The sequence below is a fragment of the Mustela nivalis genome (assembly GCF_964662115.1).
Source record: "Mustela nivalis genome assembly, chromosome: 18".
Classification (NCBI taxonomy): Eukaryota; Metazoa; Chordata; class Mammalia; order Carnivora; family Mustelidae; genus Mustela; species Mustela nivalis.
The window spans coordinates 55023408-55050560 of record NC_139037.1 but is presented as its reverse complement, the minus strand read 5'-3'; the positions used below and the strand labels follow the sequence as shown (position 1 = coordinate 55050560).

General features: G+C 54.7%; 2 protein-coding genes across 12 annotated transcripts in view; both read left to right on the top strand.

Annotated features, from left to right (window-relative positions):
- The first annotated feature begins 1160 nt into the window (after positions 1 to 1160).
- On the top strand, positions 1161 to 24808 carry KASH5 (KASH domain containing 5). 11 transcript variants are annotated; one of them, XM_082710352.1, is made up of 20 exons: positions 1161 to 1438; positions 3661 to 3798; positions 7220 to 7324; positions 7807 to 7993; positions 8462 to 8526; positions 9728 to 9794; positions 10052 to 10213; positions 10655 to 10772; positions 11103 to 11153; positions 16148 to 16225; positions 16431 to 16487; positions 16765 to 16824; positions 17426 to 17490; positions 17659 to 17746; positions 18042 to 18185; positions 20746 to 20804; positions 22476 to 22521; positions 23388 to 23452; positions 23536 to 23655; positions 23782 to 24808. In XM_082710352.1, exons 1-20 carry the CDS (start codon positions 1417 to 1419, stop codon positions 23921 to 23923), a joined length of 1839 nt encoding a protein of 612 aa, XP_082566478.1. In that variant the 5' UTR covers positions 1161 to 1416; the 3' UTR covers positions 23924 to 24808. The 11 variants fall into 11 exon arrangements, with proteins under 11 accessions (XP_082566478.1, XP_082566470.1, XP_082566475.1 ...); XM_082710345.1 differs by lacking the exon at positions 1161 to 1438 and adding an exon at positions 1509 to 1660 and having other exon boundaries at positions 18063 to 18185; XM_082710344.1 differs by lacking the exon at positions 23536 to 23655.
- Positions 24809 to 26799: 1991 nt separating this feature from the next.
- GFY (golgi associated olfactory signaling regulator) overlaps positions 26800 to 27153 on the top strand; it is a 7550-nt gene continuing 7196 nt past the window's right edge. Inside the window, exon 1 of the mRNA XM_082710372.1 lies at positions 26800 to 27025. The gene's annotated coding sequence lies outside the window, so the exon portion shown is untranslated. The remainder of the gene's footprint in view (positions 27026 to 27153) is intronic.

Genomic DNA, 27153 nt, shown 5'->3' with positions numbered 1-27153 from the left:
GGTTCAGAGAGGTGAGGTCACTTGCCAAAGTCATACAGCAATGGCACTGGTTTTGTCTGATTCTATATCTCACACTTTCAACCACTGATCACATCACCTGTCAAACAGGTTCTTTCCCAGGCCTTATGACAAGTCACCGTCTAATAGCCATAATAATAACAATTAGCAAATGATTACCACCTTAAGTCCTCAAGGTAACCTAAGAAGCAATTACTAGCTCCATTTCTGGGAAGAAACCTGAGGCTCAGACTAGGTAAGCCATTGTGCCAAGGAAGAGATGGAACCAAAATTCAAACCCAAAAACGTTTGCCTCCAGGCCAGGCCCATAGCCTTGTCATAAAGTCTGTACTGCCCAGGAGTTAAGCAGTTTGGATTCCATCCATTGGTTCACTCATTCATTCAACTTTTTTTTTTTTTTTTTTTTTTTTGAGCACTCATACTGAGCCAGACATGTTCTAGCCCCAAAGCAGCTTCTTACTGCATATAGCTCACATTCCAGTGGGGGTGTTGGTACACAGATATACAATATATCACATTGTGAGACACCCCATCAGGACCACTAAGAAACAGTAAGTGTGGTTAGTGAGATGGGGGCCTAATGCAGTGTGGCAGGGGAAGGTCTCTCTGAGGAAGTGAAAACTGAATGAATGATGGTGGCGTGAACGGGAGGATGCAGGACTCCTTTTCTGTGTCTCCGCTAGCAGAAAGGTGTAGATGGGACATCTTGTGCCCCAAATCCTTAGTTTATTTTTATTTATTTATTTATTTTAGATTTTATTTATTTGACAGAGATCACAAGTAGGCAGGGGGGGGGGTAAATAGGCTCCCTGCTGAGCAGGGAGCCCAATGAGGGGCTCCCATGAGGGTCTCCCATTAGGGTCTCCGATACCAGGACCCTGATATCATGACCTGAGCAGAAGGCAGAGGCTTTAACCCACTGAGCCACCCAGGCGCCCCCCCCAAATCCCTATTCTTGGGAATCGATTTTGGATTAATTCTCTCCTCTAGCCTGGAAAACTGGGAATATTTTACCCCCACACTCTCTTATAAGGAATGATTGAAACGGTTTGAGAAAGAATCCTTCCAGGACCAGAGCCACAGAGCGCGTAGGAGTAATAGAGCAAGAGAGTAGGACATCATTGTGACGGTGAGCTGGCACAGAACAAACTGCAGAAAGGGCATGACTTAGTAGCTAATAAGAAGTGGGGGGATGGACAAGGGTCCCTCAATCCAAATCTCCCTTGCTGGGGCCCACTGCACCCAAGCTTGAGGCGGGAGAGAAGACCCCAGCACACCGGACGCGGACACCCCTAGCTTCTTCCCCCACCAGCACAGCTTCCTCCAGCGTTGGCGCGCTCGGCCAATACGCATGCGCCCGCTCCACTAGGCGAGGTGCGCGACCTCGTTGCCCTACGCATGCGCAGCCTCGTGGTGGCAGGTAACCGACCAGACTAGAGCGAGCCTTCCCCCGGGTCGCGCCTGCGTCGCGGGGAGGAGCCCAGGTGGGGCGGGGTTTAGAGGCCGTGCGCGCTCTCGGTTCCGCCCCTCGCTCTCTCACGTTTTCCCGGCGGGGACGGCGCACGTGCGTTTTCTTTCCTTATAACTGCCGTTGGTCAGTCGTGGTCCCCCGCGGTGTCCCGGGACCGGGACGCGGACCCAGGTACGCCCTGGCTGTGGCGAGGTTCCCCAGAGAAACCCTTTCAGAGCCCCCATCGTGGGGGAGCGTCCCCAATATCAAGGCCTTCCAAATCTTGTTAAAATTTTCCTGAAATCCTGACCAGATACCCTCAGAAATACTGAAAAGGACTCAGCAAGAAGTCCGTAGATGACCCCTGAAATCTTGTCAGAACCTTGTCAGACTTCTCCCTCAGAGCCTACCAGACTACCCCCCCAAATCCTGTTACGCTCCCTTCTCTCCCCCGAAGTCCTCTCAGAGGGCCCCAGAAATTTCGTCAAACCCACCAAAACTCCTGTCATAGTCCCTTCCTGGATCCTCTCAAGAGACCTCTGAAATCCAGCCAGACACCCCAGAAATCCAGAAACCTAGTCAGAGACCCTTTAAGATCCAGGCCCCCTTAAAACCTGCCTCTAGCCCCCTCCTGCTCCAACCTGCCTGTCAAAGACCCTCCCTCACTCCCTCACCAGGAGTTTACCCTCCCGTCCCTGTCCAGGGCTCCCAGTGCCAGACCCTCCCTCACTGGTGCCCCACAGCCATCACCCATTGTCCAAACCCTGGACCCGTCTCCCTTTAAAGGCCACTTTTTCTAGGACATTCTAAAAGCTGCCAAGAAGTGTGGACCCAGCAGGTGCCAGGGAGATCAGAGTCGGGGGAGGACTTGGTGAGGGAAGGGGTGACGAGCAGGTGGGGTGAGGACAGACAGGCCCCAGGCGATTCTGTGTTGACCATGTGCCACAGGGTGCCCAGTTCAGCTCCAGTGGGCACTGTTGTCCAGTGTAATTATTAATAACACCCTTCTCACCCTTAAAAGTGCCCTGGACTTGGGACAATGAGTCATAGTGGACAACCAGTCAACCTGGTTATGAGGGGAGCAGGACAGGTCATTGTCAGGGCACAGAGGAAGAAGTCCCTAACTGGTCCATGGGCTCAGGGAAGGCTCCCCAGGGAAGCGGCCACAGGTGAGGGTGGTGTGTGTGATGTGATTTGGACCTGGGAAGACCGTGGAAAGATGCAGAGTTCCTATGGCCATGATGAGTGTGAGGGACCTGGAGGTCAGCCAATGGGGAGCATAGTAACAAAATGAGTCAAGGAACTGCAGGGAGCACTTTGTCCCACACCAGCCAGAGGGGCTGGGACTTAGTCCCGAGGGCCCCAGGGATCCATGGCAGGAGTTGGAGTAGGAGAAAGATGGGGTCAAACTCACAAAAGAGGGCAACAGTTCCAAATACAGGCTGATAGGGCAGAATGTCTGTCACCCAGGGTGGTGTGGGAGCCCAGGGACAGCAGCTCATTCAGAAACATTTTCCCAGAGGAGAGGACGTGTGAGCCAAGACTGGAAGGGCTAAAAGGAGGATCCCAGGCAGAGACCTAGAGGTGGGAACAGCCAGGCCAGTTTGGGAGAGAGCATGTAGTTCAGAGCTCCTGGAACTGCAAGAGTGATTTCGGGCACAGAGGCAGGCAGGGCCAGGCCATCCACGGCCTTCGATGCCGGATCCAGAGTCTAGGCTCAGTCCCTGGGGTGCTGGGGAGCCAAGGGAGAACACTCTGGGACCCAGCACGGATGGACTGGAGGGGAGATCCTTGAGACTGGGAGGTGAGGGAGGAAGGATGGGATGAGGGTCCAGGGGGAGAGGATGGGGCCTGGCCCAGAACTGTAGGAAACGAGAGGAGGGGATGGGTAGAGTCATAGGGCAGGAAGGACAAGGTTGGGGACTTGACGGGCTGTGGGGAGAAAGGGTGGAAGGGGGGAAGCAAGGAAGCAATGACCCCCATCCACTAGCCCCCCTCTTTGATCTCTGCTGCCCGCTCCTCGGCCCCCCATTTTCCCAGCCCACACCTCCAGTCCATAAAACAAGTCTGAGCGGGAGCTGCTCTGGTCGCAGTAGGGGTGGGCAAACAGGTTCTGAGAACCCAGAGCGGCCTGGGGCACAGGTGGGGCAGGGTGGCTGGTCTGAGGAGGCCATTCCCTTTTGTCCTTCCAGGAGCTCTCAGAGTCGGTGAGCCTTTGTCAGCCCCTCCCGGTGATGGAGGCAGGCTGTTAGCCTCTCCAGCAGCTGCAGAACAACCAGGGTGGCCCATGGATGTGCCAGAGAGTCGCGCGGGTGGCCCCACTGCAAAAAGTAGGTGGCTTGGCCCTCTGTTTGCCCCGTGGGAGAATGAGGAGGGAGCAGTGGGGGAGCCGGTGCCAGCTTGTGCTTCAGGGACCTGGGAGAGGTGGCTTGGATGTCTGAGCCTCCACCTTGGCACAGGGTGGGAGTCGGGGAGCGAGCTGTCATTGAAGGACCTGCTGTTTGGACACTGTGAATCTCACTGGCTCTGGGGCAGCTAGAGCAGAAACCTCTGCTCAGAACACCCTTCCCTGACAACCTGCCAGCTCGGTCCTCACTTCATTCAGATCTCTGCTTCCTTCGAAATGCTTACTTTCACATTCTCTCCCCTCTCCTGCCTCTCTTCATAGCACGGACATCTGTTTGTCTGTTTCATCTCCGTCTCTCCCACTAGAACTTGAGTTCCATGAGGTGGGGTCTGTTTTATTCACTCTGGTATTCCTGGTCCCTAGAGCAGCTCTGTCCAACATGCCAGCCGTAAATGTAATTTTAAATTTTGTTAGTAACCACATTTAGGGTTTTTTTTTTATTTTAAAAAATTACATATTTATTTGAGAGAGGAAGAGAGTGGAGGGGTTGGGGCAGAGGGAGAGAGACCCACAAACAGACTCCCCACTGAGTGCAGAGCACAACATGGGGCTTGATCCCAGGACCCTGAGATCATGACGGGAGCTGAAATCAAGACCTGGCCGCCCAACCAACTGAGCCACCCAGACGCCCCAAGTAGCCACATTTAGAAGAAAAAAGAAACCGGCAAAACGGGAACAATAGATTTTTATTTAACTTACTCTATCCAAAATGGTATCCTTTCAGCATGTAATTAATATAAGAATGTATTGGAGATAGTCTTTTGATTTTCATACCAGGGCTTTAAGACCTGGTGCGTAGTTTACAGTAACAGAGCATCTCAATTCACACGCACCACAATTCAAATACTCAAGAACCGCATGTGGCAAGTGGCTGCCCTAAAACAATATTCCAACTGGTAGGTGCTCAGTTATAATCCCTGGTTATTTGGATGGATGCAAACCAAAGCCGCATGAAAACCAGCTTCAAGAGGAAGCGGCAGGGAGACAAGACACTGGGTGGCCTTCTCTGAAATTCACCTGCTAGGTGGGAGAGCTCATTGTGATGGGGGAGGAGGCTCCCACCCTAGGGCAGAGGCAGGGCCGCTTTTTCGAGGCTCCCAGTGTCCAGCAGCAGAGCCTGCATCTTTTCTCAAGGCCACAGGCCTGGACTCTGGCCTCAGGAGGCTTTCCAGAGGGGAAGGCAGGAGGGCAGACACCTGGTTGTCAGGACCCACGGGCAGGTGGATAGAGTGACTAACATGGCAACTTCGTGGGCACCAGCAGAGGGCGTGCGGCCACCGCTCCCGTGGGTGCGGACTGAGCCAGCTCTGGGAGGCTCCTGAAGGAAAAGGAAGGACATACCGGGGAAAGATGAAGACCGAGGAGGGCTGGGGGTGGGAGGGAGAGAAGCGGAGGGAGTGGCGGAAGGAGACAGAGGCTTGGGAAGGGAGAGTCACCAAGATATGGGAAGAGAACCTGGAGATGGAGAAATGAGGAGGAAGAAAATAGAGAGGCAGGGATCTGGAAAGAGAGGTATGGGGAGCAAGATGGAGAGGAGGAGTCAGAGAGAAAACTAGAGAAGGGCAGAGACATACAGAGAGAGGGACAGACACTGAGAATGGAAATGAAGGAAAGAGAATAGGAGAAGCAGTGACATGTTCCTGAGGGGCCCCAGGAAGGGACCATAGACCTATGTAAAGCCCGTGCACCAGACAGTCCAGGGCTGACTCTGGCTCCGCTCTCCCTGACTGAGCAGCCCTGGGGAGTGAGCTTACTGGGCTCCCGGTCCTCCTGGGTAACATGGGGAGCACAGCAAGAAGAGATAAAGCCCCAGGAGGGGCCCTGGTGTCCCCTAACTGGGTCCCCTCCCCCCTTCCCTAAGAGCATGGGTTCAAACGTTCAGACCTGAGGGGCTGAATTTTAGCTCTCTACAAAGAACCCCAGAGAGCAGAAGGAATTAGAGGGCCTATGGGCTCCTGCATGGTTCAGTTGGTAGACTGTGTGACTCTTGATCTTAGGGTCTTGAGTTCAAGTCCCACATTGGGCATGGAGCCTATATTAAAAAAAAAAAAAAAAAAGCATTCATATGTTGAACAGGTGACCTGGGGCAAGTTCCTAACTTCTCTGTGCCTTGAGTCTCCTCATCTGTAACGTGTGGCTAATAATAGCAGCTACTATGGTTCATAGAAAAGCCCCAGAAGAGGAAGGATATCTACTAACTGCTAGATAAATATTCAGCTCTGTGACTGAGCCTCCACCACCTGCCAGGCCTTCCGCCCAGGGCCTTTCTAGATTTTATCTCAGTTGTCCCCTAGGAGGGAGGGGAACACCCCCATTTTCCAGAGGAAGAAACTGGCTCAGAGAGTCTATGCTCCTTGCTCAGGCCTCCCCTTGGGTCTTTCAGACCCTGCGACCTGTGCCGGGCCTGCTGTTATACCCAGTTGTTCAAGGGCAGGGCAGGGAGTCTGGAAGGTCACTTCCAGTCCCAGCGACTCCTGGGATCTCCTGTATCTTGGAGCATTTATTGAGTGCTTACTATATACAGACGCTGTGGATACAGCAATAAACCAACTGCTGTGGGGTTCATGTTCATGTCAGGAGGGCCGTTCCCATATACAAACCCAGCCCTCCCAGCCCTGGTAAGGTAGGAAAGGATCACTGCCTGCCCATTTTACCGGTGAGGAAACTGAGGCTCCGAAAGGAGAATTGACATGCCCACAGTCCTGTGGCTGGGCTCTGAGCTCCTAACTGCTCCCCCACCACCAGCCCTCCCTAGATCACCCACCCCCTCTTATCTCAGGCCCCTGGCTGTGGGCTCCAATGATGCTAGCCTGGCCTGGGGATTCAGGTAGGAGAGACCTGCCTCCCCTCCCCCGCCCCATGCAGGCGGGGAGATGGGAGATGTGGCTGGCAGAATCGATCCAGGCTGCCTGCGCCTTATTGGATTGTTCCTGGCTCCTGAGCCCCTCTTCACCCTCAGCTCCTTCCAGAATCCTCTCTTCTTTGCCTTCCTCTGCTCCTAGCCCCCTGCAGAGCAGAGCCCAGGCGACAGGGGAAGAGAAGAGGAAAGGGTGATCTCAGAGCCTTTGTCCTCTGGGCTCCTGAGTGGCTTGGACACAAAGGATTAGACAGCAGGGGGGACTTCCTGGCATGAAAAATGGGGTTCACATCCTCAGGGCGAGGAAGCCACTCAGAGACCCTTAAGTTGCTGTCCCTGTGCGCCCGAAGCTTCCTGCTATTCCTCATCAGCCCCAACTCCCAAGTAGCTCAGAATAAATTCCCTCCCCTCTGCAGGAGCAGGGGACCTAGGGTCACTCTTTCTTGGCCCTCTTTTCACGGGTGGGCTGACCCTCTTGTCTCCCCAGTGTACCTCTGGGACCAGTTGGAGGAGGGGAGCCTCGGGACGCTGCTGAGCTTGGAGGAGCAAATACTCAACTCTACGTTCGAAGCTTGTGACACCCAGAAGACAGGTTGGGGAGGGCAGGATGGGGGCCAGGAAGCAGGGGCCTGGGAGACACGAGTAATAAGGGACAGAGGGGGCTGCTGGGAACTGGGGAACCGTAGAAAAGGGGCTCTTCTTGGGGTGCCTGCAGGGTGAGGTGGGTGATTGTGGGAAGCTTCGGTAAGGAAGTAGATAAAGTGATGGAGGCCGTTCAGGGTGAGGACATTAAATGGAAGAGTGTATGGCCTGGGGAGAGGGAGGGAGAGCAGCCACTTTGGGCCTGATGGGGTACAGCAGGTCCTCGTGCTCCACCCTGTGAGTGACGATGGCCGGGCTCCATTTCCAGGTGAAAAGGTTGACTCAGAGGAGGGGAAGGACTTGCCCAAACTGTCTGGATTAAGCTGTGGTACAGGGGTGCCACCAGCCCAGCCACTGGTGTCCTACTTTCAAGCCATCACCTGCCTCTGCCCCACCTGCCCCAGAATCCCTCAAGGCATGTTCTGTCCCCAGGCCTTGTGGCTGTGACCCACGTACTAGCGTACCTGGAGGCTGTGACAGGACAGGACCCCCAGGATGCACGCCTCCAAACACTGGCCTGCAACCTGGACCCCAATGGGGAAGGCCCTCAGGCCACTGTGGACTTGGACACCTTTCTGGCCGTCATGAGGGACTGGATCGCTGCCTGTCAGTTGGATGGGTGGGTCTTTGCACCTCTAACCCTCCCCCGGAAAGTCCTTCCTAAGATCTAACCTCACACCTGCCTACTGCAGCCAGCATCCTTTGGGCACAGGGACCCACTGTGTTTGAAGGAGGATGAGAGAAAAGTGAAGAGATAGGGTAGGGGGATGGGGTGGAGGGTCTGAAGACAAATTTCCTAGGATGGGGAGGCAGAAGTAAAAAGGAAAGGGAAGATGTGGGGGAGTTGGGGGGCTGATAAAGGCCCTTCCCCATCCCTTCTCCAAACCCAGTCCTTGCCCCTCCTGCTTTTCCATCTGGCTCAGGGCTCTTGCCATCTGGCCTTACCTTCCTCCCCACCGCAGTGCTGCCAGCACTCCTGCTCTCACCTGACCCGGCCCCTCCTCCCGCCACCAGCAATCCCCCCTGCCTGGCTGGTCGGGATTGGGGGTGGCTGCAGGGGGCTCTAAGCCTCATCCCTTTGATACAGGGGATTAGAGCTGGAAGAGGAGACAGCCTTCAAGGGGGCCCTGACCTCCCAGCAACCGCCATCTGGTGAGACTACTATATATAGAACGAAGCAGGCAGGCCCAGGGTCAGACAGTGGGAGGGACTTCCCACCTGGGGATGGGAGCCAGGGACATTGGGTGGGACCCCTGGAACATTTGCTCTCTCCTGGAGCTGTGAGTTTGGCTTTCTAGGCACCTCCATGGCTCCCTCCCCACCTTCCCTGAGCTTTGGGGTGTTTTTTTTCTTCAGGGGCTGGTTCCAAGTCCTCTTCCTAACTGCAGCCCTATCATAGAGGCCTGCAAGGCCCTGCCTACTTCTTGTCAGCATCACTGGGCTCCTGCCTACTCTCTAGTCTCTGCTCCCTCTGGCCTCCTGGCTCAGCCTGGAATGCACCAGGTGCCTGCCCACCACGCTCTTCAGAACCCTAAACCTCCCACACCTGGGGAAGCCAGAGAATGCCCCGGGCCGTGGTCCCTGGCTGTCCGGGCTCACTCACAGACCCGCATTCCTCTCCTGGAGAAATCTGACCATCTGATTCAGTTCCCTGTCCTGCTGTTTGGTTAGTTGATCCTTTCCCCCATTTTATCCCCAGGACCTCACACATACGAGGTGCTCCATAAAAAAGTGTTCCTGTTGTACCTTACAAAAACAAAACAAAAGCAAAATAATAATAATCACAGCTTTCTTGATGTTCCCTTGGACCTCTTTCAGCAAGGTCAAGGGACAAGGGAAACACCCCTTTGGGTGGGGGAAGGGACAGGACAAGGAGGCTGGAGGCCAGGAGGTTGGGGATGAGGTTGTGGTATGGGTCCAGGAGGAGAGGGAGAAGCCTGAGCTAGGACTGGCAGAGACAGCAAGGAGCGTGGAGAAGATTCAGGGAGGAAGATGAGGGTCTGGAATCAGGGGACTGTGGAGATGAGGAGGAACAAGGGAGCCAGGACAGCCCAGTGACCAGGTGAGTGGGTGGGAAGGAAATCGGGGAGGGGAACAGGTTTGGGGGTAGCTAAGGTGCTGCTGCCCAGTGCTGTGATGAATTCAGGGCTTCAAGAGAGTTCCAGCCTGAGCTCAGGGTATCAGTGAGCAAGAGGCCTTTCAGACAATGGATATAATCATAGCCCCAGGAGCAGATGAGATGACCCAGGGCAAATGCGAGGGAGAGGCTAATGGAGGCCAAGCCCAAGTCCTGGGGCTCCCCGACACCCAAGGTCACCGAGGAGCCCACCACCCTCTGTCTGTCTCCCTCCAGGATGCCCAGAAGCGGAAGAGCCAGCCAACCTAGAGAGCTTTGGAGGCGAAGACCCCAGAGCTGAGCTGTACCTATGCCCCCCCACACCTCCCCACAGCCCATGTCCTCCAGCCTCCCTGCCATAGGGCTCTAGTGGGGTCCTTCAGAGGAAGTGAGGGACGGGTTGTGGGGGCGGCTGTGCTGCTAGGCCTGGGAGAGCAGGGCAGTCTCTCTCCTGTTCCTCATTCTCCAGAAGAGCCTTGCTTCCCCCCCCACCGCCACCCCCACCTGGGAAGGGAAGTGGGTGGGAGCTGTGACCGGTGACCAGCCCCTCCCTGACCCCAGGCCCACCACCGCTGACCTGCTGAGCAGCCTGGAGGACCTGGAGCTCAGCAACCGCAGGCTGGCCGGGGAGAACTCCAAGCTCCAGCGCAGCCTGGAGACGGCCGAGGAGGGGTCCACGCGCCTCGGGGAGGAGATCACGACCCTGCGCAAGCAGCTTCGCAGGTGGGCTCTCCACGTGCTCTCCTTGCACCTTCTGCCCTGTCTTCCACCCTGCACTGTCCCATCCGCTCTCTTCCTCTTTCTCTTTTGTGTTTCCCTGGCTCTTGTCTCTCAGCCTCTTGGGTTCAGACTCCCCTCTCTACTCTTCTCTGTGTCTCCATATCTGCAGTCTATGCCTGCCCTGTGGTCTTTCTCGTATCTGTCACATTCCCTTTATTTTAATCTCCTGCTCTTTCCAGGTTTCTGTCCCACCCCCTTGAGTTTTTTAGGGAGAAACGGGGTCTCTGTGTCCTGTACTAGGTTCTTTCCCCGCTTTTCCCTCTGGGTTTCCGTGCCCCACCCCCCTACCCCCCAGGTCCCTGTCAGGATTTCTCTGTTGCTTCTGACTCCCTGAGTGGCTCTGTCTCTCTGGTCTCTGTTTCCCTCGCGTGCGGCCCCCCTCAGCACCCAGCAGGCCCTGCAGTGTGCCAAGGCCGTGGACGAGGAGCTGGAGGACCTGAAGACGCTGGCCAAGGGCCTGGAGGATCAGAATCGCAGCCTCCTGGCCCAGGCCCGGCAGACGGTGGGTTCTGGGCAAGGAGTACAAAGGTGTCATCTTCCTTCCCCCTTTCTTAGAGTCCGAGCAACAGAGCCTGACAGTCGAATGGGAACGGGTAGAGGTTACCCCAGCTTCCTCCCTGACTCCAGGTCCTGCTTTCCCCAGACTCAGGGTCCAGATCTATTTGCCACCCCTCTCATGACAGAGGGGACAACAGGAGCCATCAGGGCTGTCAGACCCATCCTCCCAGCCTTGCTCCTCCTTGACCCAGACCCAGGATGGGTTCCCAGGTGTGGGAGAAGGGAGAAGGCTAGGAGGCCCAAATAGAAGCCTTTGTCCTCTGGGGTCTTTCAGGAAAAGGAACAGCAGCATCTGGTGGCCGAGATGGAGACTCTGCAGGAGGAGGTGAGCTGAGGCCCAGTGCCCACCTCTACACCTAGCCCAGTCCCAGGGATCTCCCGCCCTACCCCTGCTGCCCCAGACACCTCCAGCGGCCTGCACCCAAATACCCTGACAGTCTGTAGAGGGAGATTCCAGAATCCCAGTAATGTACAAGTGTCTCTGAAAGTCACAGCGCTGCGTGCCCTGGTTGGTAAGACTGTGGGGCATGGGACAGACTGCCTGGGCTTGTGCTGGGTTTGCTTACGTAAGCATGGGTTGGTCCATCTCTCTGTACTTGTAGCAGTGGCCAAAATAATCTCCCTCGTTGGGTGGTGAGGGATTTAAACACGGAGATGCTTGTAGTCTTAGGCACGAGGCAGGACCCATGGGCAGTGCTCGCTGGAAGTTTACCCCTGTTGCTCATATGTTAGCATTTTTTATGGTAGAAAGAACACAGGCTTTGAAGTCAGCCCTGAGTTCACATCCCATCTCTGCCATCTTTAGGCATGTGACTCCCCCTTCCCGAGCCTTTGTTTTATTCTCTGAGAAGGGGAGGAGACTATCTGTTCGGCAGGATTGTCTTAGAAACAAATGACAGTGCTCAGCCAGGGGACTAGAGCAGTGTCCGCAATGGCACAGTTCAACCACGTGTCTCAGTTCAACCACGTGTCTGATTAGAGCCCTGTTCTTCTGACACAGAGGACATGATCTTAGTACATCTGGGCCCACCTAGTCCTTTTTAGGTGGAAACTGAAACTCATCTGTCGATGAAATTCATCACCACCCCTCTGCGAGGTGCCATCTAAGTGGCTGAAGACCCACACGGCATCTCAGTGCTCCAGGAGGCTGCCGTCCTCCCTCAACGTCTGTTCTCTCTGCTGGTCACAAGATTGACGCTCATCATCCCATCTGGTCCTCAGCCTTAGTCACCACCACACGCTGGCGTCCCCTGGGAGGCTGGCATTGCCCTGGTCTCTGGACATCCAGTTCTCACTGCATCTGCTGCTGGTGGCCCTCTGGAGCCACCAAGACACGAGGGCCTCTGGGGTACTCCCTCAGCCCCTCCCACACCCTTCCAGGGCCATAGAAGAGGCTTAGCTGATTTCCTGAGACTTTGTGGCCACAAGGGGGCTTGTTGGGCCTCTCTGCCTCCAGTCCTCACAGAGCCATCTCCATTCTGTTACACAGGCCTTGCTGGTTCTGAGACTGAGCTGAGAAATGCTCCCTCTCGGATTCCCAGACATCCCAGCAGAAGTGTGGTTCAACTGCAACCTTCCTCTTCATCCCTCGCAGCTAACCTGGGGCTTGGGGCTGGCGCAGGGCCTGTTTTCCCTCTACTCTCTTCTTTGACCCTCCTCCACCCCTCCCCTGCCCTAAGGATCTCTGCCCAGTCCAGACAATGATACTGATTCTGCCCGATCCCCCCAAATCTCTTTGTCCTACATCTGTATTATGGCTTTTACTATTTTTTTTTTTTAAGATTTTATTTGATAGTGAAAGAGAGCACAAGCAGGGGGATTGGCAGGCAGAGGTAGAGGGAGTGGGAGAAGCAGGCTCTCCGCAGAGCAAGGAGCCCAGTGTGGGACTAGATCCCAGAACCCCAGGACCTTGACCCAAGCCAAAGGCAGATGCCCAACAAACTGAGGCACCCAGGCATCCCTAGGTTTTACATTTAAATCCAAAATTTTTCCACTATTGTTCTCTGGCTCTTCCATGAAAATTCCGTCCACTGGGATGACAGGAATCTCACCATGGGATGGCTGCCACAGTGCGAGGCATGGGGTTCAGGCAGGATGTGACTGTTTTCTTCTAGAACATCTCTCTTTAAGAACAAGGAGATGGGACATCTGGGTGGCTCAGTCGGTTAAGCTGTTGCCTTTTGCTCAGGTCATAACCCCACCCAGGGGCCTGGGATCGAGTCTCACATTGGGTTCCTTGCTCAGCAGGGAGCCTGCCTCTCTCTCTGCCTCTGCCTGCCGCTTTCCCTGCTTGTGCTCTCTTTCTGACAAATAAATAAATAAATATTAAAGAAAAAGAAAGAACAAGAAGAAATTTTCCCTAAAGCCCCAGAGCAGAACCTCCCTCTTATATCTTATTGGCCAAAGTGACATTATATGATTATAGCTAAACCGCTCCCTGGTATGGGCACTCCAATCCTGGATGGGCCAAAACACTTTCAGCTCCAAGGAAGAGAACACTGAGGAAATGGTGGCTTCAATCCGAAGGACACTCACTTCCTTAACAAGAGACTTTGAAGTTCTCCATGTTGGTTTGGTGACTTGGGCTTGTTCATTGGCGTATGGCCTTATGATCTCAGATGGCTGCAACAGCTCCACCCTCGTGGTCTTATTCAAAGCAGGACAAAGAGGGGCAAGCGGACCCAGCTAATGCTCCTCCCATGGCTCTCCTTTCGTCAGAGGGAAAAGCACCCCCACTATACCCACCATCCCAGCATACCTCTCTTCCATCACGCTGGCAGGAATTGGATCACATGACATCCCCAGCTGCAAGGGATGCTGGGAGAATATTTGACCTTTCTCTGCCTCTGGAGTGGGAGATGAGCAAGTGAGAGAGGGGGCGAGAATGGCTGCTGGATTAGCTAACCAGTCAGTTCTCCTGAATCTGCCGAGATCTCCCGAATCTTCCTCTTATTCACCCCTCCAGAGTGGGGCTAGGACCCACTTGCCCACCTGGAGAGTGCACCCCCAATGAAAGCGGAAGGACTTGGAAGGGTGAATTGCAGCCAGCAATCTCTGCCTCCTCCCAGTGCAGAAGGCCTGCTGCCAGGTCAAGTGCCTTGAGCAGCGCCTGGTACATCCTAGGCGCTCGATAAACCGGAGCTATTCTTGGTTGCCTCCCTCCCTACCTTTCCCCTGCCCACAGCAGCCTACAGAGCATCTATAGATCGAGTTCTCAAGTTACAGGAGAATAATGCTGGTGTAAGGGACACTCAGGATACTCGGCTTTCCTACAGAGAATCTTCAGAGCAGGGCTCCGGTTACTGCAGAAGAAGGCAGGAGAGGCTGAGTAACCAGGTTCCCTGCTGGGCAGCCCAGAATCCAGCCTCCAAATCCCCACCAGGTGGACAGATGTTGACACAGCATTCCTGGCCTGTCCTTCCTCTGCCCTTCACCTGGCAGCCCAGGCCTGAGGAGACCAAGGAGGAGGGATGGCTGATGGAGGACTTGGAGCCCAGCCAGCCAGCTGGAGAGAGGGCGGAACTGGCCCTGGTGTCCCCAGGGGCCTGGGGAGGAGGGGCGTGGCAAGGGAACTCCAACTGCCTCCCAGCCCTGAAATGCTTTTGCCCATGGCTGCTACACATCAAAGTCAGCACAAGTTGCTAAGTTTTTGGTGCCTGGAAACTCTCAACTGGATTGGGGGCCATTTTATTTTCAGATCCCATTTCACAGCTGGCATGGGCTGCCCCTTTCCTGGCCCCCTTGTTTTCTCTGATAATTCTCCCCCTGGAGGACTCAGGGTGGCCCAGCCCTGCCACTTCTGAAAGCCCCTCATCCAGGCTGCACAGGGCCCAGGCCCTAGGCCTCATCAGAGTCTGCCTCCTGAGTTATCATCTGCTTAGGCACCGGTCCCCACCTCTAGCGATGAGCTCCCTGAGGCCAGAGATGAAGCTGTTCCCCATTCTCACCCGGGGCTGCATCTCACCCCAGAGAGAGTCAGATTTGGTGAGTCCACTCTCTCACCAGGTGACCTTGGCCAAGTTTCTTAGCCTCTCCACTTATCAATTTCCTCTGTAAAAACAGAAGGTGAAGCCAATGAAAACATTAACACCCAGACATGACATTCTTCCCAAACGGCACAACGTGACCTGCATAGCAGCACCTGGGAAATCTTCCTCCCCCCAAAAATTGAACAGGAGCCTGGACAGGGTCCTGGATCTACCCACCAGTTTCAAGGAAATGAAGAGGTTGGACAAATATGATGAACGTCCTATGGAGGGAATGAGAACTCCGGAAGCGAAATCTGAATGCACAAATTCTACAGGACAAATAACTTGATTTATTCCCCAAAAGACGTGCCCCCAAAAGTACCTGGATTAGGACAGGTGGGCGACCATTGTCAGAGGAAAAGAAATGAGACATTTCAACCAAAAGCCACAGTCAACCTTGTTTGGATCCTCCTACGAACAAACTAAATGTGACAAGACCTTTGTGAGACAATCAAAATGGAAAAAAAGAAAAGCAAAGAAAAATCCACAAGTTTGATAAAAGATTATAGAAATTATTATATAGGAATTATATAGGAAAGATTAAGGAATTATTACTTTTGTTAAGCGTGATCATGGTGTTGTGAGTTTGGTAAAGTAAACAATTACTTAAATAGGAAGTTAAAATGCCAGAGTTGTTCTAGGCAGAAATCACAGGCTACCTGGCGTTTGGTTTAGAGTCATGTTAAACAACAACAACAACAAAAACTTGGAGAATAGGGAAGAAACTAGGAAAATATAAATAATTATTGAAGCTAGTTGGTGGGCAGTGGGAGTCCATTATACTGGTATTTTTACTCACATGTGTGTGAAAATATTTAGAATGTGAAGTTTTGAAAGTATCTTTAAAATATATATTTTGTATTTTCTGAACATTTTTGTGTGTGCCAGGCACTGTTCTAAATGCTCTGTGCTTATTAACATACAGTAGTGTGTGTTTGCAATGAATTACCTCCTGTACAGCCTGGGGGCGCGGGGCTCAACCTTTCTGTGCCCCACTTGCCTTTATCTGCACGATGGGAGAGGAGACATGAGGTAACACGGGCAGGGTGCTCCGACGTGCTCGCAGATACTGTTACGAGCTCCGTGAAGTGGGTCCTGTCTCCTCAGACCAGCACCCGTGACACACAGAGAAATCCCGGCTGAGAACTCGTAGGGGGCGTGGAGGGATTCAATGGACCCAAATACATAACGTGCTCAGCACTAGGCTCGTTGTTGCCGATCAGGTGATCAGGAAATGTCAGCTGCGGGCGCTAACATTGCTGTTGGCCTAACTGGTCCTTCCTTCTTCCAGAACGGGAAGCTGCTGGCGGAGCGGGATGGAGTCAAAAGGAGGAGTGAGGAGCTGGCCACAGAGAAGGAGGTTTTGAAGGTGCCACCCCTTCCTTCATTGAGCCATCAGGCTCCCAGGGCTCCAGGCAGCTCGGCTGAAATCCCTCTCTGGGTGGCTGATGTCCAGAGACATCACGGGAGGTTGAGGAGTGGGGCTCGGGAGAGCTGGGTGGACTGGGGAGGGCAGCACCCGCTGAGGCCAGTCCTGGGAGGCCGGACAGATGGACGGACTCCTTCCTCGGCAGCGGCAGCTCTATGAGTGTGAACGCCTCATTTGCCAACGAGATGCCGTCCTCTCAGAGGTGAGGGGCCCGGGGGTGTTAAGGGGACATTTGCCTTCCATGTGCTCCTGCCCCAAGGTGTGGGAGTCCTGCCAGGGTCTTATCCCTGGATAAGCAGCCCAGAGAGGTCAGAGGGTTCCCCTGGACTGGCAAGCCTGTCCCTGCAGGGCCTAGAAACCTGATGCTCTCCCTCAGGCCATAGCTCCTCCCCCAAGCTCACCCTGCCCATCTCCCCTACCCCTGCCTCTGCGTCTTGGCAGAGCTGGGCCTCCTCTTACTGGGCTTTGGGCTTCCTCAGCGCACTCGCCATGCGGAGAGTCTGGCCAAGACGTTGGAGGAGTACAGAACGACCACCCAGGTAGCCTGCTGCCTTCTCGCCCTCGGCCCGCTGCCTGGCCCTGCTCTTCTGCTATCTCTGCATTCGCTGCCTCTTTCTGCCCCTGTCTTGTGGAGTGTGTGTGTCTCTGGCCTTTTCACTTGTCTTCTGTTCCTTTCTCTCTCTCTCTCTGTCTCTCACCCTGTGTATCTCCACCTCCGGTCCGTTTTCATTCTCTGTGGGGGTCTTGTCAATGCATTTCCCCTGCCCATCTCTCCGTGTGTCTGCCTTTCCTTGATTTAGTCTGTCTGTCTCCAGGGGTGACTCTGCCCTCCATTGGTCCCTGATCATTAGGCGTCTCCTGCCCCTCGCATGTCTTTGCCTCTCTGTTGAGTCTGTGTCCGCCCATGTTTCTTGTTCTTAGTTTCCCAGGCTGCTGGCTTATGTTCTCTGCTCCTGCTGCTCTCTGTCTCTCTTTGGCTCCCTAAGTTTCTGTCACTGCTTTCTTCCCCTTGTCCCTTGGTAATATATGTCTGGAGGAGCCCAAAGAAGTCAGGGGAGTGGAATTGACTGTAAGAGGAGCCCAAGGCCAGGAGATAGAGAAGAATGGAAAGACAGGGGTCCCCCACTCCCTCCTTTGCAGGAACTGAGGCTGGAAATCTCACATCTGGAGGAGCAGCTGAGTCAGACCCATGAGGGGCCGGATGAGTGAGTGGAACATCAGGAACATCAGTAAAGGAGGCAGGAGGGGAGCCCAAAGGCAGGGAGCCCCCAACCTCCAGCCACAGGGTGGGCAGAGCAGCCACCCTAGAGTGGGTGGACTGACCCGTAGGGGCAGGCGCAGAGAGAGCCATCCCTTCTTGACCATGTGGCCAGGCTACTGGAAGGGGCCCAGGCAAGAAGAGTGGGCTGGACCAGGCTGCTGCCCCCGTCACTGGGCGTGGAGATCGAGGCCATTCGGCAGGTAGGCCTGGCTCCTCGGGAACATCCCAACCCACTGCCGGCCACAGCTATGACGCAGCCCTAATTCTCACCCACCTCATCTCCCCCCAGGACCATCTCAGTACTTTACCTCATTCCTACCCCAATCCTTGGTCCTGCTGCCAAACCCTTCCCAGATCTTGCCTCCACCTGCTCTCCAGCCCAGCCTCACCCCCGCCACACAGCCCCCAACCTGGCTTCTCCTACCCCTGCCTCAGCACGTGTCCATCCCCATCTCTGACCCATTTTCTGCCTTCACCTGGCCCTCCTGACTTCAGAAACAGCTTCTCCTCTCCCAGAAACAAGAAGTGGCAGCCGCTGCTCTCTCCAGCCCTCTGTGTGGAGTGTGGCAGTGGGAGGAGGTCATCACTGAGACAGATGAGGAAGTGGAGTTTCTGCCTGAAGCCCCAGCTGGTACACTGGTGAGCATGGGTTGGCGGCGGGGGTGGTCCGAAACCACCAGAGTCCAGGAGCTGGGAGAGGGCCCTGGGACTCCCATGTGCCATGAGCTTGCTGCCCATTCCATGGGCAAACATTGACCGAGGGCCTTCTGGACACAGGCCCGAGCCAGGCAGGACACCATCCCTGCCCTCTAGGGACTGGCCCTCCAGGGGAGTAGACAAGAGCAAACAAAGCGAATGCAAACTGCACAGTGGTAGTTTTGTCGTTGAGAAAGCACTGTCAGGAAGCCCTGCGTTTACAATGGTCCTGCGGGGGGAAGTCACGAAGTGAATCATTCCTCTGGACACCATAAAGATACATTACGCTTTTACTTTGGGGATAGAAGGCACCATAAGAACAGCTTAGAAAGCCCATGTGGAAATCTTGAACTCAGCCATGGCAGTTGTTTTATGACTTCTGTAATTACCTGAGCAGTATTTCCACATCCTTCAAAACAACCAAGACAACTCATCTTCAGTGTCCACAACAGAAAAGTGAGGTTTTAATCTTTTAGTGCCAGAAGTCTCTCTGTCTAGTTTGGTTTTTTTTTAAAGGAAATATTGCTAACAGTTCTGTAACTGCATTGTCTTAAAAATAAGACTGCTTCAGAATTATACTGTTCACCGTTCTTAAAGGAGAAACTTATTTCTTTGCTCACCTTCTCCCTGGGTTGAGAGAAGCTTTTGCATTTCCCTTCAATGCCTGTGCTGTTTGGTTTCTTTTTTTAAGATTTGTTTATTTATTGGAGAGAACGAGAGAGCTCGTGTGAGCACAAGTTGGGGGAGAAGCAGAGGGAGAGGGAGAAACAGTCTCAAGCAGGCTCCACCCTGAGCACGGAGCCAACGGGGGCTTCATCTCACCACCCTGAGATCATGACCTGAGGAGAAACCAAGAGTCAGATGCTTAGCAGCTTAACCAACTGAGCCACCCAGGCACCCCTGATTTTTCATTTACCTCCCCCAGTATCTCTGCAAGGTAGGCATTCTCACCCCTCATCCTGTTACCCATGGGAAACTGAGGCTCAGAGAGGTCACACGTTCTCAGTCACATAGCCTATGGGTGGCAGAGTCACATCCTTCTGAGGAAGTGTGAGTCAGAGTGAATTCCTCTGGGAGCACTCGACACCCCATCCAAAGGAGCACTGAGTACCCAGGCCTCAGGGTGCTACCAGCTCTGGGTCCTAGAACTAAGGTGTAAAGCTTCTCGGGGCCTGGTGGGGAGATCGTGCGAATGGGCCATCCCCATGCAGGGTGATGGGTGTGCAGAGGTGGGGGCCAGGCCCTGGGAGCCCAGCAAAAGGAAGACCTGGGTCAGGTGGGAGACTGGGAGAGGTGTCACTTGGGAAACCGACACTTGAGTTTATTTCGGAGAAGAGAGAGAAGTTGAGCGATGTCAGGAGAGAGAAGCCTTCCTGGCAGGGGAAAGCACACACACGATGATGTGGGGCATGAAAGCATATAACACGGTTGGGCAGCAGAGGGAGTGGCGGGTGGCTGGGGAGCCATGGGGCCCGATCACAACAGGAATTACCTATAAATCAAGCAGGGAGATTGTACTTTTCTCCATCGAGTCCCAGGATGACTGATGGCAGGGAGGGGGTATGGTCAGCTCTCAATATAGAAAGATCCCTCTAGAAAGATCCCTGGTGTGGGCGGGGGAGTGGGAAGCCTATATGGAGAGCATGGGGACTGACTAGAGGCAGGGAGGCCAGGAAGGAGGCTGGGGCAAGAGTCCAGAGGAATAAAGCCTGAGGCAGGCCAGGGCCTTGGGACAGAGGAGGAGGGATGGGCAGAGAGAAGTGGGGTAGGAGAGATGGGTGCTAGGAAGGGAGAAGACAGAGAGACATCAAACTTAACTTGCAGGGACACCTGGGGTGGCTTAGTGGGTTGGGCATCTGCATTCAGCTCAGGTCATGATCCCAGCATCCTGGGATTGAGTCCCACATCAGGCTCCCTGCTCAGCGGGGAGTCTGCTTCTCCCTCTTCCCCTCCTCCTGCTTGTGCTCATTCTCTCTCTCTGACAAATAAATAAAATCTTAAAACAACAACAACTTGCCTTGCAGCCTAGTGAGATGGGATCCTGAGGGACAGCCAGGGAGCTACCTGGGGTCAGTGGGTGCACAAGCCTGGAGCTCAGGGATGTATGTAGGAAACAGTGTCAGGTTGGCGACTGAGGCTGCAGGGAAGGAGGAGATACTAGGACCTGGGTCCTGAGAGAGAACAGCTGGGCGGCGGAGGGAGGAGGGGAGGGCTGCCCCCAGACCAGGAACCTGGGAGGAGAAGGGGATGCAGGAAGGAAATGCTGGGCTTCCTTTCGGTCCACATGAGTAAGAGAAGCTCGTGGGAGTGTGAGAGGTTTGGGGGACCTGGAGTCCTGGGTGCTGAGGAAAAAGGAGTCTGGCTTCTACGCCTGAGGGGATGTAGAGCCAGGCCCCCCCCCAATCCAGGGAGGGAGCCCAAGAGGAGGGCAGGTTTTAGCAGCAGGTGGGTAATTCTTGCAGGGGTCACAGCCCAGGAGACTTACCCTCGCCTTTTCCCACAGAGACACTTGCAGGGAGAGATAGTGCACCTTCAGGGACGAAGGAAGGAGCGATCAATGTGGTAAGAAGCTTGTTCCTTCCAGAGCCATCCCCCTGGCTTGGGGTGACACCACATTCTTGGACATTGTGCAAAGACTGGAAAAGCCCTGGGGGGGGAGTTGCACCTCATTCCCTCCTTCATTCATTCATTCCCTCCCCTTGAAGTGATCCTTGGCCTGTGAACCAGGATGAGCCACCCCCAGCCCTGCCTTCAGCATCTCCTGGTCTAGAGGGAGACAGATTCTGACCCAGGCTATTCTGGGAGGACATCTGGCACTTCGAGCCAACTGGGGGAAGGCTTTCTGGGGACATGATGCCTTGAATGGGGCCCCATAGGAGCAGTACTCATATAGGAGACTCTTAGACAAGAAGACAGTTGTCTGGCTGATGGGACAGCTCAGTCACTGGGTCACTGTCACTGAACACACCTCTCCCAAGGCCCCCAAGGAATCCTGGGATGAAGGAAGCCCAGACTGGCCCAGGGAGAACACCCAGGTAGTTAGGAGACAGTCGGCAACTCCAGAATCAGACAGCCTGGGTTCAAATCCCGTGATGGGGTGCTGTAAGCATTACTGTCCAGAGCCCCAGCCCTGTGATTGTTAGGAAGCTCAGCGGCAGGCCTCTGGGGAGAGAGAAAGCATGAGATGTCTGGGCCTATCCTCCTCAGGCCTGGCCTTGGGGCCTGTGGTTTCCTGTAATGCCTCCCACCGCACCCCCTTCAAGCTCTCGGCTGTAACAACTAATGAGCCGCCTGCCACTGGCCTCTAATTGGACTTGTCTGAGAAAGCTGAGATTGGGCAGGACCCCCCCCACCCTGCGTCACTGGGGAAGGGAAGGGAGAAGGGGGTTAGCAGCAGCGGGGGTGGGGGCTGGACATTTGAATTTCCCAGGAGCAGGGCAGTATGACCCACAGACTGGGAAGCTGGAAGCTGGAAGCAAAGGAGGAGGTGAAACCCATGACCCCTAAACCTGACCAGGGTGAGGGCTTGGACCTTGAGAGGCGCTGGGCACTGTGTCTGAGGGTATCAGGTGGCGGCAGCTGGAGGGCTGGACCCCTGGTCTCCAGTGATGGTGGTAGCCTGTGGTATGGACATCCAGGTCTCCAAGGGGCATCTGGGTTGGGCAGCTTGAGGTCTGAGTCGGGGATGGGCCAGAGAGGTATTTCAGGGGCTCGGGCAGCTGCAACCCTCAGAGGGTTAGAAGCTGAAGGCTTGCCCACCCAAGAGAAATGATTTGTAGGGCAACTTGCTCACACAGTTGGCTTCTGGAATCTCGGTCCTAAAGGAAGTCCCAGTAAGACTGACACTCAATGAAAGTGGCACAACCCCACAGGCACGAAGTGGGGGGCGGGTCTACACCTGCCCTGAGTCTCTGCTCTGAGACTCTGGTGTTTGGGAGAGTAAAGAGAGCAGAAGCCTCAGCTCCCAGTTGTAGCATCAGATAGCGGAAGAGAAAATCAAAAGAGCCTCTTACCCTTTTTGGGGGTCATACACTCTTTTGAGAGTTTGTTGACAATTCCCCTGCCAAATATGCACAACAGCTTGCTCATGGGGCTCCAGGACACCCCCAGGCCCATCCGTGATGCCCACTCCCCACTAAGACCCCTGCTTTAAAGGCTCATCCAGCCCCACAGTGGGCGAACGGGAGCCAGGCCGAAGCAAGATGCTTGAAGTGACTCTGTTATCCCCCCCAGGTTGCCCAGAAGAGAGGAAGAGGAGGAAGCAGTGCCCCAGATCATGGTAGGCAGTCCCCAGCACCCCCACCCAGTCCCCACCCACTCTGGGGCCTTGAGAAGGGTGACACAGTGGCAGCTCTTCCCAGCCCTTACCCACACCCCCTCTTCTCCCCAGCAGACAGAAAAATCATTTGGCCGAGAGATAACAAGGCCCTTGCTATAGCTAATGAGAGCGGACAGCGCCGTGTGGGGAGGCCTTCGGGCCAGTGGGCGGCCAGAATGTTCCCAGGGGACCCCCCAAGCACACACAAAGGGCCGCAACAGCTAAGCCCCAGGCCTCACAGACGTGGCTACACCCCCGGAATGCGAAAATGCACACGCACATGCGCCCACGCACAGGAAGGGGGTGGGCCCGCCCCAGCCAGCCCCAGAACTCCCTGGGGCACAGCGCCTGTCACAGCGCCCCCCCTCCCCCCGCACCACTCACACCAGCTGCTGTTTGCTCCTCAAAGCCCCAAGGTGTGGTTGCGGGTGCCCGTCCCCATTCTCAGGCAGGGGAAGTGAGGGAAGCTCGGGGAGGAGAGGCAGGGAGCCCGGGGTCCTCAGGGTAGGAATATGAGAGCCCGAATGTGTGCCAGGCATCTGGGCCCCTTTGGGGTCCAAACCCTCCAAGATGGTCTCTCTGAGCAGCCTGACCCCAAAGCCTACCTCCCCCTTCCCTCCAAGGAGATGGGACCCACCTCAGTTTCCTCACAGCTGACTTGATGGATGATCTCTCTCCTGAGCTGTAGGCATCAGAGCTGGGAACCCAACCCTGTGGGGTGTCACACTGCACTCCACCCCCTTCCATGTGGTCACTTCTGTCCCTTGAACCAAGGGCCTCTCCCAATCCAGGACCCAGTCTCAAGTTTGTTTCCTTTGTCCCTCCAGGCCAATCTCCCCAGCCCTCTGGCGGACCCGCATCGTGGAGATGTTCTGGGAAGCCCTCCTGAGAGGTAACAGGACTCACCTGGACTGGAAGGGGCCTGGAGGCGGAGGAAAAGGTCAGCGTGATTGCCTCACCCTCCTTTCTGTCCAGCAGCCCCACCGAGCCCCAGCCGCAGCAAGCATTGGTGCCTGTGCCCAGAGAGCTGGTCCCAATCAGGAGCCCCAGATGGGGCCAGCTCTGCCTGCCCTCCCTGCAGCCTGAGCCACTCAGGTGCGCCCCGAGGCATCTCCAGAATGAGGGTGGCCGGCACACACTGGGGTACTGCCCCCTGTTGAGACAGCCCCAGCAGCCCCCCTCCCTGGGGCCTTCCCTGAGCGCTGGGCTGCCTCCCACCAGGATCACTCGGCCCCCGCTGATCCCGGCCCCCGTCCTGGGCCTGCTGCTGCTGCTGCTGCTGTCCATCCTGCTGCTGGGCCAGTCCCCGCCACCCACCTGGCCCCATCTCCAGCTCTGCTACCTCCAGCCCCCGCCAGTGTGAGCCACTCAGAGCAAGGTCTAGTCAGAGAATTCCTGGGGAATCCTACTGTTATTACCATTGTTGTGCCGTTAGCTGGGAGGGCTCCGGTTCAGGGACGCTAGATACAGTGCTCCAGGATCCACAGCCCTGTGTTGAGTTTTTATGTGAAGTTTTTTGGTTTTGTAACACTGGTAACTACATTTCTGAGCAATAGCAAAACACACCCAACAATGGGTTAAATACTAGGGGTTTATCCTCCTCCTAAAACAAGTCTGGAGGAGGGCAGCTATGAGCCCACAGCTCAGAGTCTCCACAGCCTGGGGGATGAGGGAACAATGATTCTCTGTGATCCTCTCAGCCCTTCCGTCTTGCTCAGGAGCTGGCAGGTGTGGCTTCATACATCACATCTGTTGGAAGAAGGGGACTTGTCCCTTCCTTTCTTTATAAAGAAAAGACGTGGCCTTCCCAGAGCCAGCAGCAGACCTGTGTTCATGTCTCATTGGCCAGAAGTGTTTATGATCCCTCCTAGCTGCAAGAGAGGCTGGGAGACTGAGCTCCTCTCTGCTCTCCTGGCAGAAAGAGGGAAAGAGACACATGGGCCGGGCATACATCACAGATGTCCCCTGCAGGGTAAACAGCCAGCAGGAAGTGGACCCGTGTGCCACTAGCTTACTCATCACTTACTGTTCGTTCATGTGCCGTGATTAGACCTTAGAAGATAAAGCTGTGGGGGTGTCTGGGTGGCTCAGTCCATTAAGCGTCTGACTTGGGCTCAGGTTATGATCTCAGGGTCCTGGGATGGAGCCCTGCAAGGTCTCCCCACTCAGGAGGGAGTCTCCTTGTCCCTCTGCCCTCACCCACTCATGCTTGTATGCTCTCTCTCTTTCAAATAAAATCTTTCAAAAATTTATTATTTGTTAAAGAAAGGAAGATAAATATGTAGAAAAACAGGCCCTCCAATGCCAGGCTGAAGAGCCCGGGTTTTCTCCTGAGGATGATGGGAGACTTCAGAGATTTTATTGCTTTTTGTTGTTGTTGTTATTTATGCTTTAATTGAGACACAACTTTCATACAGATAAATGGATATGCTCGCTTCAGTAGTGCATACACTAAAAATGGAACCATACAGATAAATGGACAAATCAAAGTATCAGGTGCATGAGTTTTCACATATGCAAACAACCACAAAACCAAAACCCGGGTCAAGATACGAACAATTTCAGCACCATAAGAGGGTTCCTTGGGAGAGTTTTGAGCAAGGGAGGGTCAGAGTCACCCCTATTTAAAGGCAGATGATGGGAGCACCTGGGTAGCTCAGTGGGTTGAGTCTCTGCCTCCGGCTCAGGTCATGATCTCATGATCTCAGGGTCCTGGGATTGAGCCCTGCATGGGGCTCTCTGCTCAACAGGGAGCCCGGTCCCCTGGCCCCCGCCTGCCTCTCTACCTATATGTGATCTCTTTCTCTCTGTCAAATAAATAAAATAAAATCTTTAAAAAAAATAAAGGCAGATAGTGATAGAGGTAACTGTAGGTTCCATAGGAACCCAGAAAATGCACTTAACCTGTCCTGGAAGGATAGGGATTTTGTCCCTATTAGGTAACATCTGTGTGCAGTCTTTAAATATGAGTAAAGTTTGTTACATTGAGCAGGGACTAAAGGAGGGTGTCATGGGCAGAGATAATAGTGTGTGTTTGTGTGTGTGTGAGTGTGAAGACCAGGTGGTGGGAAAGCACCTCTGTGGGCCGAGAGCCATAGAAACCACCATGCTGCTGGGATTAAAAGAAAAGAGGAGGATTTAGGCAAGGAGGATTGGGAAGAGAGCTTCTGAGCCTGCATGGGGGATGAATATGAAAGGAGGCAGGAGGTGGGGAGAAGGCTGGGGCTTGGTCCAGCTGGGAGAGGATGAGGCCTGAGCTGAGCTGGGCATGTGGCTGGGAAGAAGAGGAAGGGCAGAGAGAGGCAGGGCAGGAAGGACAGAGCCAGAGATTGATGGCTGTGAAGGAGGATGCTGAAGGAAGGGGCAAGGACAGCACATCGATCTGACCCAGTGACTGGTTCCAAAATGGGAACCCATGAGAAGGAGTAGGTTTGGGGGAACACCAAGCTCAAATGAGATGGGGTGAATGTCAGTGTTCTAATAAGTGGCTAGAGCCCTGAGGCTTGAGCCCACAGTCTGGAGATGGGGTTCTGCCTGTTGGGAATTGCTGAAATTTCCTTGGGGAGAGGTGAGTAGAGTGGAGTAGGAAGGGCTTCCAGGCACCATTTTATGAAAAGCCTCGAACATACAGAAGACATCTAGGGAGGAAATATGGGAGGAGTTGAGGCAAAGACCCAGCTAGCAGGCCCTCCAGCCAAAAGCTGTGAAGCTCCTCACGGGGTTGTTGTGAGGCTGGCTCAGAGAGCCAGGAGGAGTGCAAGATTTAGACGGGGGCCTGGCCATGGTAACAGCTCATAACCTTACTCCCATTTCTCCAGGAGAGTAATGGCAAGGTCTAGACTAGAAGTCACACAGATCTGCGTTCCAATTACCCTTTTGTCCTTTACTGGCGCCGGCAACTTGGGGAAATTACTCTTGACTTTCAGAGTCTTACTTATGAAGTTTGGCCAACTCTAGATGGTGTTGAGGAATACAGTTATTACTACATGATTCAGTGTTTCTGAGTGAGAAGCAGGCCCACCCCTACAGCCTAAGGGCCAATTAGGGCGCGGTCCGCCTCCAAGTCAGACAACCCACACGACGGCTTGCCACTCACCCGGCGCCAGCCCCGCCCTCTTCCCGCGAGCCCAGCCCCGCCCTCTTCTCTAGACGAATCAGCGCGCGATCCGCACGAGCCGCGCCCAGGGCGCGCTCTTTGGAGCCCTCTGCGTACCCCTCAAGAGTGGGTTGCCATGGTCACCATTGAGCTTTGGGACTGAAGGGCTGACGGGAGCAGCCAGGGAGCGAGACAGAGAGAAAAGGAGACGGATTCTGATTGGCTGCTGCTTCGCTTCACCAGCGCCTCAGCCCTGTGCCTCCGGGAGCCTGACGCCTGGTCCCCTCTGTCCTGTCCTCCCGCCCCAGCGGTCTCCTGGGACGGGCGCAGTCAAAACCCTGAACAAACTTCTGGAGGCTGCTGCTAAAGGTGCAGAAACCCTTTTCTAACAAACGCGTTTTGCTTCGCGGGCGCTGGGTTGAAGTTGTCTCATGGTGTATCGGTTAATCCTCGGATGAGGGAAAAAAGGCTCAGAGGTTAAGCAGCCCTTCCCAATA